Here is a 12,171-nt window from a genome sequence, read left to right on the forward strand (position 1 = left end):
GGCCTTTACAAAAGAGAAGCTGGCCCTTGAAAGGAAGTCTGCTTAGCGTGGCCTTGGAGGAGGCATCCCCTGCCCAATTACAGATCCAAAGAGTCTGGCACGTAGACACTGCATAAGCTGAGACCTTGCTAATTCAGTTCCTTTATGGTGTTCATATTAAAATGATGGACAGAGGCTGACTTAAATAGCTGACGAACGGAAGGGTCATCACCCATATCAGGACTATCAGAGGTCGGCTGGCTAACCGTATCATAAACAGAATCCAGGTCATCCAGGATGGACGCAGTATCCATAGTATCAGTGTGCCAGCTTAGGCCGTCCGGATCTGTGATGATAGGGGTACTGGGGCCAGAACAGGAACCCCCACAAGGGAAGGCCCTGACAGAGAAGTTGGTGCAGTGCCCATTGTCCACACCACGTGGGTCGGTCTGTGAGATATGCTTTCCACATAAGCTGAACAAATTCCAGGGAAAAGCCACAGATCAGGGCTATCTGCTCCTTCTGAGACCCAGACAAGGGCTGTTTTCAAACTCCACCCCCTCCGATTCTCCCATAGGAAATAATGAGGCTGTACTTACAGTCTCCACAGTGCCTGCCTGTCAGCTCTGTGCAGCTGAAGTGAAGGGAAAAGATTTTCTGCCTCAGATTTTCACCAAACAACTCCAATCTTCAGGATCTTCAAGCTGTTCAGGCTGCCAATCGGATGGACCTTGAACGAAACCTCCATCACCCCCAACGAAACCTCTTCATGTGACTGGGGGCAGGAAAATGGAATTTGTGCCCTGATATCCCGAGGGCTGTTACACAAGGTGCATTCAGCCTGCACTTAAACCTCTGACATGATCAGAAGGTAAGCATGTTGGACTTCATGCTCCGAATGTGGTACACTGCAGGCTGGCTCCACAAGTCCACCCAAAGCTTGCCCTGCGGAGCAGCAGTCTGGCTCCATGGAACTGCGTCCTTTCCCAGGCAGAGAACCCTCCAAAGGATTTCCAAGCACCAGGGCCACCAAGAAATTAACTTTAAGTGAAAAAAATAAGAACGGAAGCTTAGCAGATCAGAAAATATTCAGGGGGTTCTGTGCTCCTCAGCCAAGTGGGAGGAGCAGAAGAGAAAAGTGTGTTGGATTTCTGCAACACCCAATTCGTGGGTTGGGATGAAACACCTGCTGTAATAACTCCGGAGTGAATGTAACACAATTGTACTTATACAGTGGGATACAGCCAAAAGTTTAGAATGCTGGGTAGTATTTGCACCGGGCTCCACTTGATGAAGTCAACCAACAATGTCCTCGAAGAATAATTTTTTCATCAGTGCACAGTTAAGCTCTGGATCTCACCAAACGATAACAGTGAAAGCATTTAGCAGAGCTGGGTTGAAAAAGGCTTGGATAAATTTCTGGGGACAAAAAGTCCAGAAATATTAAAGTAGACCCAGGGAAAACCACTGCCTATCCCTGGGGGTAATTAGCAAGGAATCTATCTGTGTATCTGTGATCTAGATTTGCAATACTGGAAACAGGATATTGGCAATCCTTAAGAAAGGAAAATGCCACTTCACATCTGTTTACACAAACATTTGGTACTCAATAATCATAAAAAACAAGTTATTGTATAATCTTTACGACTTATCTGTTATGGCAATTTATTTCAATTTGTCTCGCTATTTTCTATTTACAAGTATTTTTCTTACTTTCATTTTCTGTTTGTTCTCTCCTTTTAAATATTTCTTATTGTATCTAATGTACATTGCTTTTTATACATATTATATATAAACTTCCTTGATATCTTTTTAGGCCTTGATAGTGGTACATCAAATGTAAATAAAGATGACAGCAACCATGCCCCAAAGTGGCAGAAACTGGGTGGAAAATTACAGTAGAATCTCAGTTAACTTGTTCTTGGTTAACTGTTACTCTCATCCAACCGGCAAAAAAAATGTCCCTTGAAGCACCAGTCGCAGTGGTCCTGAGTTGCAAAATCTCCCTCCCTCCCTCCATCGAGTCCGGAAGTACTACAACTGGCGGCAGTCCTGAGTCATGAACTCAGGACTGCCGCCCCCTGACCCAAAGCACCAGAACAGCAGCGTCCTGAATCATACATCTCCCTTCTCTCAAGCTCCCAAGCCCCGAAGCAGCCGAGACAGAACCCCCCTCTGTCGCGCACCGAAGCACCAGCAGTCCTGAGCTGCAGAGCCCTCCTCCTTCCCTCAAGCCCCGAAGTTGCAAAAGCAGGTGGTAGGTCCTGAGTCGTGAACCTCCTTGCTTGCTCCCCCCTCCCTTCCTTACCTGAAGCACAGCCAGTGAAGCGTTAAATTGCTGCACGCGCTAGACTTTAACGCCAGCATTGAGCTGGAGTTATTCTAGAAGCGTAGCACGCAGTGTAGCGCATGGTAATTTCATGAGTGCACTAAAAATGCTAGTGCACTTTAGTAAAAGGAGCCCTATATTTTTGGTGTGTTTTGTATGTATCTATGAGTACTTGTTGTATTGTTTTTTAGTTGCTCTTGGTGCTGTTGATCTATAATTTAGCCTGCTTAGCCATGTTTGCTTGCATTTTCTTCAACCCTTCTTATTGTGTTTCTTGGCAAAACGCATATTCCTCAGAAATTTGGGAACAACCCCTTAAAAGACTCATATCTCTGAGTTGCTCCATGCTTCCCTTTCAACAACCAACTTCCTGTCCTCCTCCTACTCTCTTCCTTTAGTGTTTTGTCCATAAACCTTACAGGAGCACTAGTACACCTCAGAGTTCTGGCCTATTTTGTGCTTTCTCCTATCCTTTCTCAGCCAGTGACCTCTTTTCCTCTTCAGCTGCAGTTTCTCCTTCACAAAACTTACCCACTTGCCAATTACTAATCCTTGTCAATGATATCAGAATAAAAAATATAGACAGACAAAAAATATAAATAAATATGTTTCACATAATTCACTTATAAACATAGCACAAAGCAAAACAGAAAAAAAGCCCACAGAGGTTCCAATAGACACTCTTCCAAAGATGGCAAGGAAAAGCTAAACTGGCACCAATTCTGGCATTCCCATCCATTCTCAAAAGCATTTTGTTTTCTGTACAGTAGTCTAAGAAAATTATTTGATAACACACAAATTGCATGTGAACTTATCTATATGTAGGACTGCACTAAAGTGGCTTATAATAATAAAAATTAATTTGACCTCATACATAATGGCCCTATCAGTCACCTGAAAATGTATATATAATGCTGCATATGGATTAACACTAGGTCCTTAGACATGTAACTGCATACATCTAGGTTCACCTTCTGACATTCTCCAATACATATGACATCATCTAAGGCTATTGTGCACTTTCAAGAATTACAGCAGGTGATACAAAACGTATATACAAAAATAAATTTTCCAGTCTGAACATTAAGCAAATATATTCCATAGTTTGCCAAAATTCCCCCTTTTTATGTTCTATGATTTTGAAAAATCCATACCGATATAGCAGTTATTCTGAGGGCATCTATGGTTGAATGTGTAAAAATATACCACAGCGCTGGTCCAATCTCTCCTGTAATGAAGCCTTGTACGTGAAAAGAGATAGTAGTGCAGACATTTTCAACAATCTTTGCAGTCATATGGTGAATTACTGGCTCCTCCTACATAAAAAAGTGTTATATGCTTTACATTAAACATAGTTCTCACTTCCTTTAATTGTAACAGAAATTTATTTTTCAAAACTATGGAACAATGCAGATATGACTAAATGGCATTTTCCTCATATTTATTTATTTAATTTTATTTACATATTTCTAACCTGCATATCCCACAATTCTAAGCAGGTAACAACTTTACATACATATTCCTACACATTATTACATGCAATGCTGTTCTGATAACAATTAAGGGATTCCTGGCAATCAGGGCAACTAAAAATGTAGATGCTTACCTGTTACGAGAGGTATCTTAAAGATAGTGAAACATGTAGTCACACATGAAGGCGATGTCATTGCATTTAAAACTGATAGACACTTTCTAGAGCTTATTTAAAGAATTGGTAAAATATTTCTGACCATGCAGAAAAATCTACTACACTATCACAGGCCAGCTCTTCTATTTAATTTATGAAGTTAAATTTTATATCTGAGGTGCCTGGGTAAGTGCTATAATAAAAAGAAAAGTACCGTATTTTCACGTAGATAACGCGCACCCGTGTAAAACGCGCACACGGGTATAGCGCGCGGAAAACACAAATTTATGTACAGAAATTTTTATATACCGCGCACACCCGTATACCGCGCATGCTGCCCGACTCTCCCGTCGCCGCCCGACTCTCCTTTCGCCCGCCCCGACTCTCCTCTAGCCATCCCGACTCTCCTTTCACCCGCCCCAACTCTCTTCTCCCCCTTGAAGTCCTGTCCCCACCCTGAAAACCTGATGCCCCCCCCCAACGTCCGATTCACCCCAATGCAGGACCGCTCGCACCCCCACCCCGAAGGACCGCTCGCACGCACTCCCATCCACACCCACACCCTGAAGGACCGCTCGCACCCCCACAGCCTCCCGACCCCCCCCCCCATCATGTAGAAGCTCCTACCGGTGTCCTGCTGCTTTCTCTTGGCGGTCCCGGCCCTTCCGTGAGCCCTGCGCCTGCGCTGCTTCCTCTTCCAGCGGTTCGCCCTTTCTCTAACGTCAAGCCCTCTTGCCCTGCCGACTCCCCGACACAATCGGGGCAAGAGGGATCTCAAGCCCTCTTGCCCCAGCCAACCGTGGCACCCCTGACACGATCGGGGCAAGAGGGAGCTCAAGCCCTCTTGCCCCCCCGACACGATTGGGGCAAAAGGGAGCCCAAGCCCTCTTGCCCCGCCGACTCCCCAACTCCCCGACAATATCGGGCCAGGAGGGAGCCCAAACCCTCCTGGCCACAGCGACCCCCTACCCCCACCCCGCACTACATTACGGGCAGGAGGGATCCCAGGCCCTCCTGCCCTCGACGCAAACCCACCTCCCCCCAATGACTGCCCCCCCCCAAGAACCTCCGACCGCCTCCCCAGCCGACCCGCGACCCCCCTGGCCGACCCCCACCCCCCTTCCCCGTACCTTTGTGTAGTTGGCCGGACAGACGGGAGCCAAACCCGCCTGTCCGGCAGGCAGCCAACGACGGAATGAGGCCGGATTGGCCCATCCGTCCCAAAGCTCCGCCTACTGGTGGGGCCTAAGGAGCCTGGGCCAATCAGAATAGGCCTGGGAACCTTAGGTCCCTCCTGGGGGCGGGGCCTGAGGCACATGGCCCCAACCCGACCATGTGCCCAAGGTCCCGCCCCCAGGAGGGACCTAAGGCTCCCGGGCCTATTCTGATTGGCCCAGGTGCCTTAGGCCCCACCAACAGGCGGAACTTTGGGACGGATGGGCCAATCCGGCCTCATTCCTTCGTTGGCTGCCTGCCGGACAGGCGGGTTTGGCTCCCGTCTGTCCGGCCAACTACACAAAGGTACAGGGAAGGAGGGTGGGGGTTTCGTGGGGGTCGGCCAGGGGGGTCACGGGTCGGATGGAGGGACGGTCGGAGGTTCTTGGGGGGGGGCGGTCGTTGGGGGGAGGGGGGTTTGCGTCAAGGGCAGGAGGGCCTGGGATCCCTCCTGCCCGTAATGTAGTGCGGGGTGGGGGTAGGGGGTTGCCGTGGCCAGGAGGGTTTGGGCTCCCTCCTGGCCCGATATTGTCGGGGAGTTGGGGCGGGGCAAGAGGGCTTGGGCTCCCTTTTGCCCCAATCGTGTCGGGGGGGGGCAAGAGGGCTTGAGCTCCCTCTTGCCCCAATCGTGTCAGGGGTGCCGCGGTTGGCTGGGGCAAGAGGGCTTGAGCTCCCTCTTGCCCAGATCATGTCGGGGGTGCCGCGGTTGGCTGGGGCAAGAGGGCGGGAGTGCGTGCGAGTGGTCCTTCAGGGTGGGGGTGCGGGTGGGAGTGCGTGCGAGCGGTCCTTCAGGGTGGGGGTGCGGGTGGGAGCGCGTGCGAGCGATCCTTCGGGGTGGGGTGCGGTGCGTGCGAGCGGTCCTTCGGGGTGGGGGTGCGAGCGGTCCTACAGCGGGGGGGGAGGAATCGGACGTCGGGGGGGGAAACTATGTAAAAAAAATTTTGTACGACGCGCTCACGCGTATACCGCGCAAGGTAATGCACGGTTTGTAAAAACACGTATAACGCCCGCGTTATATGCGTGAAAATATGGTAGTTTCCTACTTTTCATTATAAAATACTAGTTTATGCGACTGATATTGCAAGTGCTGATATACAAGACGATTCGCTCTAGAGACTTGGAAGCTCCTTGACTGAACCGCAGCATTTTTGTTTTTGTCACTTCCACAATAAAGACAATTTACCACGCTTATTGATTTGGACGTCTGTAGGATTTTTATCATTCATTGAGAAAGTACACTTTGAACATACTTGCAGACAAAACTATTTTGTGGTAGGCCCTATGGAATGACGAGTGAGGTGATTAAATTTGCAATGACACTAAACTGTTCAAAGCTGTTAAAACACATGCGGATTGTGAAAAATTGCAGGCAGACTTTAGGAAATTGGAAGACTGGGTGTCCAAATGTAAGATGAAATTTAATGTGGACAAATGCACATTGGGAAGAATAACCTGAATCACAGTTACCGAATGCTAGGGTCCACCTTGGGGGTTAGCGCCCAAGAAAAGGATCTGGGTGTCACTGTAGACAATACAATGAAACCTTCCGCCCAATGTGCGAAGGCGGCCAAAAAGCAAACAGGATGCTGGGAATTATTAAAAAAGGGATGGTTAACAAGACTAAGAATGTCATAATGCCCCTGTATCGCTCCATGGTGCGACCTCATTTGGAGTATTGCGTTCAATTTTGGTCTCCTTATCTCAAGAAAAATATAGTGGCACTAGTGGAGACTAAGAAAGAGACTTGGGAGTTCTGATCGACGAGTCAATAAAGCCGTACGCACAATTTGTGGTGGTGGCGAAAAGGGCGAACAGAATGTTAGGAATGATAAAAAAGGAGATCACAAACAGATTGGAAAAGATTATCATGCCGCTGTACCGGGCCATGGTGCACCCTCACCTGGAGTACTGCGTCCAGCACTGGTCACCGTGCATGAAGAAGCACACAGTACTTCTCGAAAGGGCCCAGAAAAGAGCAATTAAAATGGTTAAGGGGCTGGAAGAGTTGCCGTACAGTGAGAGATTGGAGAAACAGGGCCTCTTCTCCCTTGAAAAGAGGAGACTGAGAGGGCACATGATCGAAACATTCAAGATACTGAAGGGAATAGTGGATAAAGGTAGGGAGAACGAGAAGGCACTCTCTAAAGCTGAAAGGGGATAGATTCCGTACAAACATAAGGAAGTTCTTCTTCACCCAGAGAGTGGTTGCAAACTGGAATGCACTTTTGGAGTCTGTTATAGGAGAAAACATCCTCCAGGGATTCAAGACAAAGTTGGACAGGTTCCTGCTAAACTGGAACGTACACAGGTGAGGTTGGACTCATTTAGAGCACTGGTCTTTGACTAAGGGCTGCCACGTGAGCGGACTGCTGGGCAGGATGGACCACTGGTCTGACCCAGCAGCAGCAATTCTTATAATCTTGTGTTCTTAGAAATGGTTCAAAGAAGAGAGACCAAGATGGTAAAGGGGATGGAACACCTCTTGTATGAGGAAAGACTAAAACGGTTAGGGCTCTTCAGCTTGGAAAAGAGACGGCTGAGGGGAGATATGATTGAAGTCTACAAAATCCTGAGTGGAGTAGAATGGGTACAAGTGGATCGATTTTTCACTCCGTCAAAAATGACAAAGACTAGGGGACACTCGATGAAGTTACAGGGAAATACTCTTAAAACCAGTAGGAGGAAATTTTTTTTCACTCAGAGAATGGTTAAGCTCTGGAGAGTGTTGCCAGAGGATGTGGTAAGAGCGGATAGCATAGCTGGTTTTAAGAAATGTTTGGACAAGTTCCTGGAGGAAAAGTCTATAGTCTGTTATTGAGAAAGACATGGGGGAAGCCACTGCTTGCCCTGTATTGGTAGCATGGAATATTGCTACTTTGGGTTTTGGCCAGGTACTAGTGACCTGGATTGGTCACCGTGAGGACAGGCTACTGAGCTTGATGGACCATTGGTCTGACCCAGTAAGGCTATTCTTATATTCTTAAATTAGTGAGTAAACATTACGTGAAGAACTAGGAAAAGAGGCTTTTGATCAGCAGCTTCAGAATATGAGGAAGAAATTACAACAATTTCAAGTAGATATTCAAAGAACCAAATTAAAAATTTTAAATGTGACGAGGAAGACTATCAGGCTCAGCTGGTTTACACTTGGAGAAAGAAATCTACCTCCACAACCACGACAGCTAGCACGGTTAGTGGGCAGAAGAAAGTAGCTTTTTCTGATACTACTGACTCTTCTGTATCTACATCTATATAAAACAATCAAGGTTTTTTTTGTGATCTTAGGAGTTTCACTCATAGATTTGGTTGTTGGTGACAAGATATTACAGCACTGCAAAGATACCTGAAGGGTTATTATAAGTAAGAATTTCTATTAAGGGCAACAAGTCTTACCCCTTCTCGAAGACACCTCATCAACACAGTGTAAGCAGTAGAGGGAATAACCCAGCATTCTCCTGGGTGATCTTTTTTTTCTTCCTATAATGAAATGGAAAAATGAGCAACGAGATAAATAGTACAAATGATGTTAACCTTTTTCTAATAAGATGCAAAAGCTGTCAAAAAATATCACACAATTTTTTTTTCTTTTAAAGATTGCTAAATGTATTGACCATACAGATAACCACAGCACCACTGAAGTTCTCAAATATGAGAAAAACAGGTTTTAAAATTCATACAGCTAAAATAGGTAATTTATATCTCTGTGGAAACAAATAGTATGCACATAATTTCCCTGTATTGGTGCCAGAGAATTTAAAAAATGAAAGTATGGGTATACTTTTATTTTGTAAATTACCCCAGGATATTTATACTTTGGGGAAGGCCCACCATTATAAAACATAGATTTAGGATTGATTTTTTTTTTTAATTCATTTTCTTATGTTACAACAAGTGAATTACATATTCTTTATACAAACTTATATATACACACTTGATAAGCTTATATATTGATAAATTATTTAAAACTTTTTTTTAAAAATAGATGCAATTAATATATCAGAATTCTAAAATTACATATTTCTTATTAATTATAATAATAATATCCCATCCCTCCCCCTCCCTTTCATTCAATATTCCATTATTTATATTATACATTTAAATTTTTTATATATTGTATATTATTCAAAAATATGTTCCCCCCTTTCCCTTCTAATCAAATTCTAAACATGGGAAAATTATTGTTCTTTACAAAATTCTGTTAATGGTCTCCATATTTTTTGAAATTTATTAATATATCCTTTTTGTGTTGCTATGGTGAGCTCCATTTTGTATATATGGCAAACAGAATTCCACCAGAAAGTGTAATTTAACCTGTCATGCCTTTTCCAATTGAATGTGATTTGTTGTATTGCTATTCCAGTTAAAATAAATAGAAGTTTGTTATTACTTGATGAGATTTGACTTCTTGCTCTCATTGTTGTTCCAAATAATATAGTATCATATGTCAAGGCTACTGGATTTTCTAACATCCTATTAATTTGGGGCCAAATTGATTTCCAGAATGTTAAGATGAATGGACAAAAGAATAAAAGATGGTCTAATGTCCCAATTTCAATATGACAGTGCCAGCATCTATTAGATTTAGAGCTATCAATTCTATGTAAACGTGTAGGGGTCCATAAAGCTCTATGCAAAAGAAAAAACCAAGTTTGTCTCATAGATGCTGACACCGTACATTTTAACCTCCAAGACCAAAATCGTGGCCATTGAGATGCATTAATATGATGTTTTATCTCAATGCTCCAAATGTCTCTAAGTCCATTTTTTGGTTTTTTATTTATATATCCGGATATTAATTTATACCATTGTGCGGCTTCATGTCCTATTGAGTTTATCTGGAAACACAAGAATTCCAAACTGTGATAATTAGTAAGATTTTTCCATTCAGGGAACCCTACCTGAATGGATTGCTTCAATTGCAACCATCTAAAATATTGTGTTTTATTAAGATCAAATTTATGTTGCAATTGTGAAAACTCTAGCATTTTACCATTTTTTATTATATCATCTAAAATACGAATACCTGCTGTCATCCAGTTTTTCCAGATTATTTTGAAACCGCCTATTTTGATCTTGGGGTTTAACCAAATCGTTTGAGTTGTTGATTTACTAATTGGAATAGGAGTTAGATTACTTATGTATCTTAAAGTTTTCCATGTATCCATGAATATTTTATGTTCTTTGTATAGCCTTGGCATTTTGATACTAACTACATGACTAAGACGTAAAGGAAACATAAGTCTCCATTCTAGCCAGAACCAGTCTGGAATATTGTCAGTGGGCTCTGGGAGGATCCAATACATACCTTGACGTAAAATATAGGCTTGATGATACCTATAGAAGTTGGGAAAATTTACCCCTCCCTCCGCAATTGGTCTTTGCAATGACACTAAAGCAATTCTGGGATTTTTCCCAAGCCAAATAAATTTTGTCAATATCTTATTTAACTTTTTATAAAAAGAATTTTGGAAGAAAACTGGTATCATTCCCATTTGGTAACAGACTACAGGCAATATCATCATTTTAACAGTTTGTACTCTTCCCCACCAAGATAAGTGTAAAGGGTTCCATTGCTCACACATCTCTGTCACTTTTTATAATAAACTTTTTTCATTAATTTTCATTGTATCTTCCAAATTTTTTGTAATCCAAATTCCAAGATATTTAATAGCATCCTCTTTCCAAACAAAAGAGAATGAATCAAATAAACCTTTTGTACAATGTATATTTAATGGAAGTATTTCTGATTTGTTCCAGTTTATCTTATATCCTGAAAATTTTCCGAATTTTTCAATCAGTTCAAGTAAATGTGGAATGGTAGATTCTGGATTCCTCAAATATAATAATAAATCATCAGCGTAAGCTGATATTTTGTATTCTTTATCTGAATGAGGTATACCTTGTATCTCCTTTACTTGTTGGATTGCTAATATTAAGGGTTCTAAAACTATATCAAACAGTAAAGGAGACAAAGGACAACCTTGTCTAACTCCTCTTTGTAGATGAAATTTTTCTGAAAACGTATTATTAATGTATAATCTAGCAGAAGGGGAGCTATATAATGTTTGTATCATTTGTGTGAATCCAGGACCTATACCAAACTATTCCATTGTCTGATACATAAATGTCCATTCTATTCTATCAAAAGCCTTTTCTGCACCTAAAGAAACTGCAAAAGTAGGCTCATTCAATTTCTTTGTTAAGTATAACATATGGAATGCTAATCTAGTGTTATGAGATGAATGTCTTTGAGCAACAAATCCTGTTTGAGACATACTTATAATATGGGGGAGAGCTTTAGCCAATCTTAACGCAAGTATTTTTGCTAATAATTTTCCATCTACATTTATTAAAGATATTGGTCTATAGTTTGACACCAAAGTGGGATCTTTATTTGGCTTTGGCAAAACTATTGTTAATGATTCTGCCATAGTGCTATTTGTACAACCTTTATTAAGTTGATATTGAAAAAGATTTAACAAATAGGGTAATAAAAAGTTTTGAAATGTTTTATAAAACTCCACTGTATAACCATCACCACCTGGAGCGGATCCAACTCTAAGGGATTTCAAAGCTGTTCCTAATTCTTTTAGTGATATTGGCTCTTCCAAACTTCGTTTTATATGTTCAGGAATTTTTGGACCCTCTAATAGTTTCAAGAATTCTAAACCTTCCTTTTCTTTATTTAAATAAGTCTCAGAAGAATAAAGAGATTTATAAAATTTTAGGAATTGTTTTAAGATTGGTTCAATTTGTGTTAATGTATCACCTTTTTCATTTTTTATAGCAATTATTTTTGTTTTCTTTTTTTTCACCTTTAGATAATTTGCCAGTATTCTTCCCGACTTATTTGAGTTTCCATAATACAATGTTTGCTGAGAAAATAAATCTTTCCTTATCATCTTTGATGATATTTCATTGTATTTACCTTTAAGTTTTAACAGTTCTTGTTGTATAGAATATTCCCATTTTCCTATAAGTTTTAATTCTAAATTTTTAATTTCTTTTTCTAAGTTAGAAT

The 12,171-nt window shown here is 42.2% G+C and overlaps 1 protein-coding gene across 5 annotated transcripts in view; it reads right to left on the reverse strand.

Annotated features, from left to right (window-relative positions):
* ULK4 (unc-51 like kinase 4) overlaps positions 1 to 12,171 on the reverse strand; it is a 487,365-nt gene that overhangs the window by 267,037 nt on the left and 208,157 nt on the right. For all 5 annotated transcript variants that reach the window (XM_033930453.1, XM_033930452.1, XM_033930451.1 and 2 more), the window contains 2 exons: positions 8,544 to 8,627; positions 3,463 to 3,624 (listed from right to left, as the gene is read on the reverse strand). In XM_033930453.1, the coding sequence (XP_033786344.1) occupies positions 3,463 to 3,624; positions 8,544 to 8,627 (246 nt within the window). The remainder of the gene's footprint in view (positions 1 to 3,462; positions 3,625 to 8,543; positions 8,628 to 12,171) is intronic.

This window comes from Geotrypetes seraphini, chromosome 2 (genome assembly GCF_902459505.1).
Source record: "Geotrypetes seraphini chromosome 2, aGeoSer1.1, whole genome shotgun sequence".
NCBI lineage: Eukaryota > Metazoa > Chordata > Amphibia > Gymnophiona > Dermophiidae > Geotrypetes > Geotrypetes seraphini.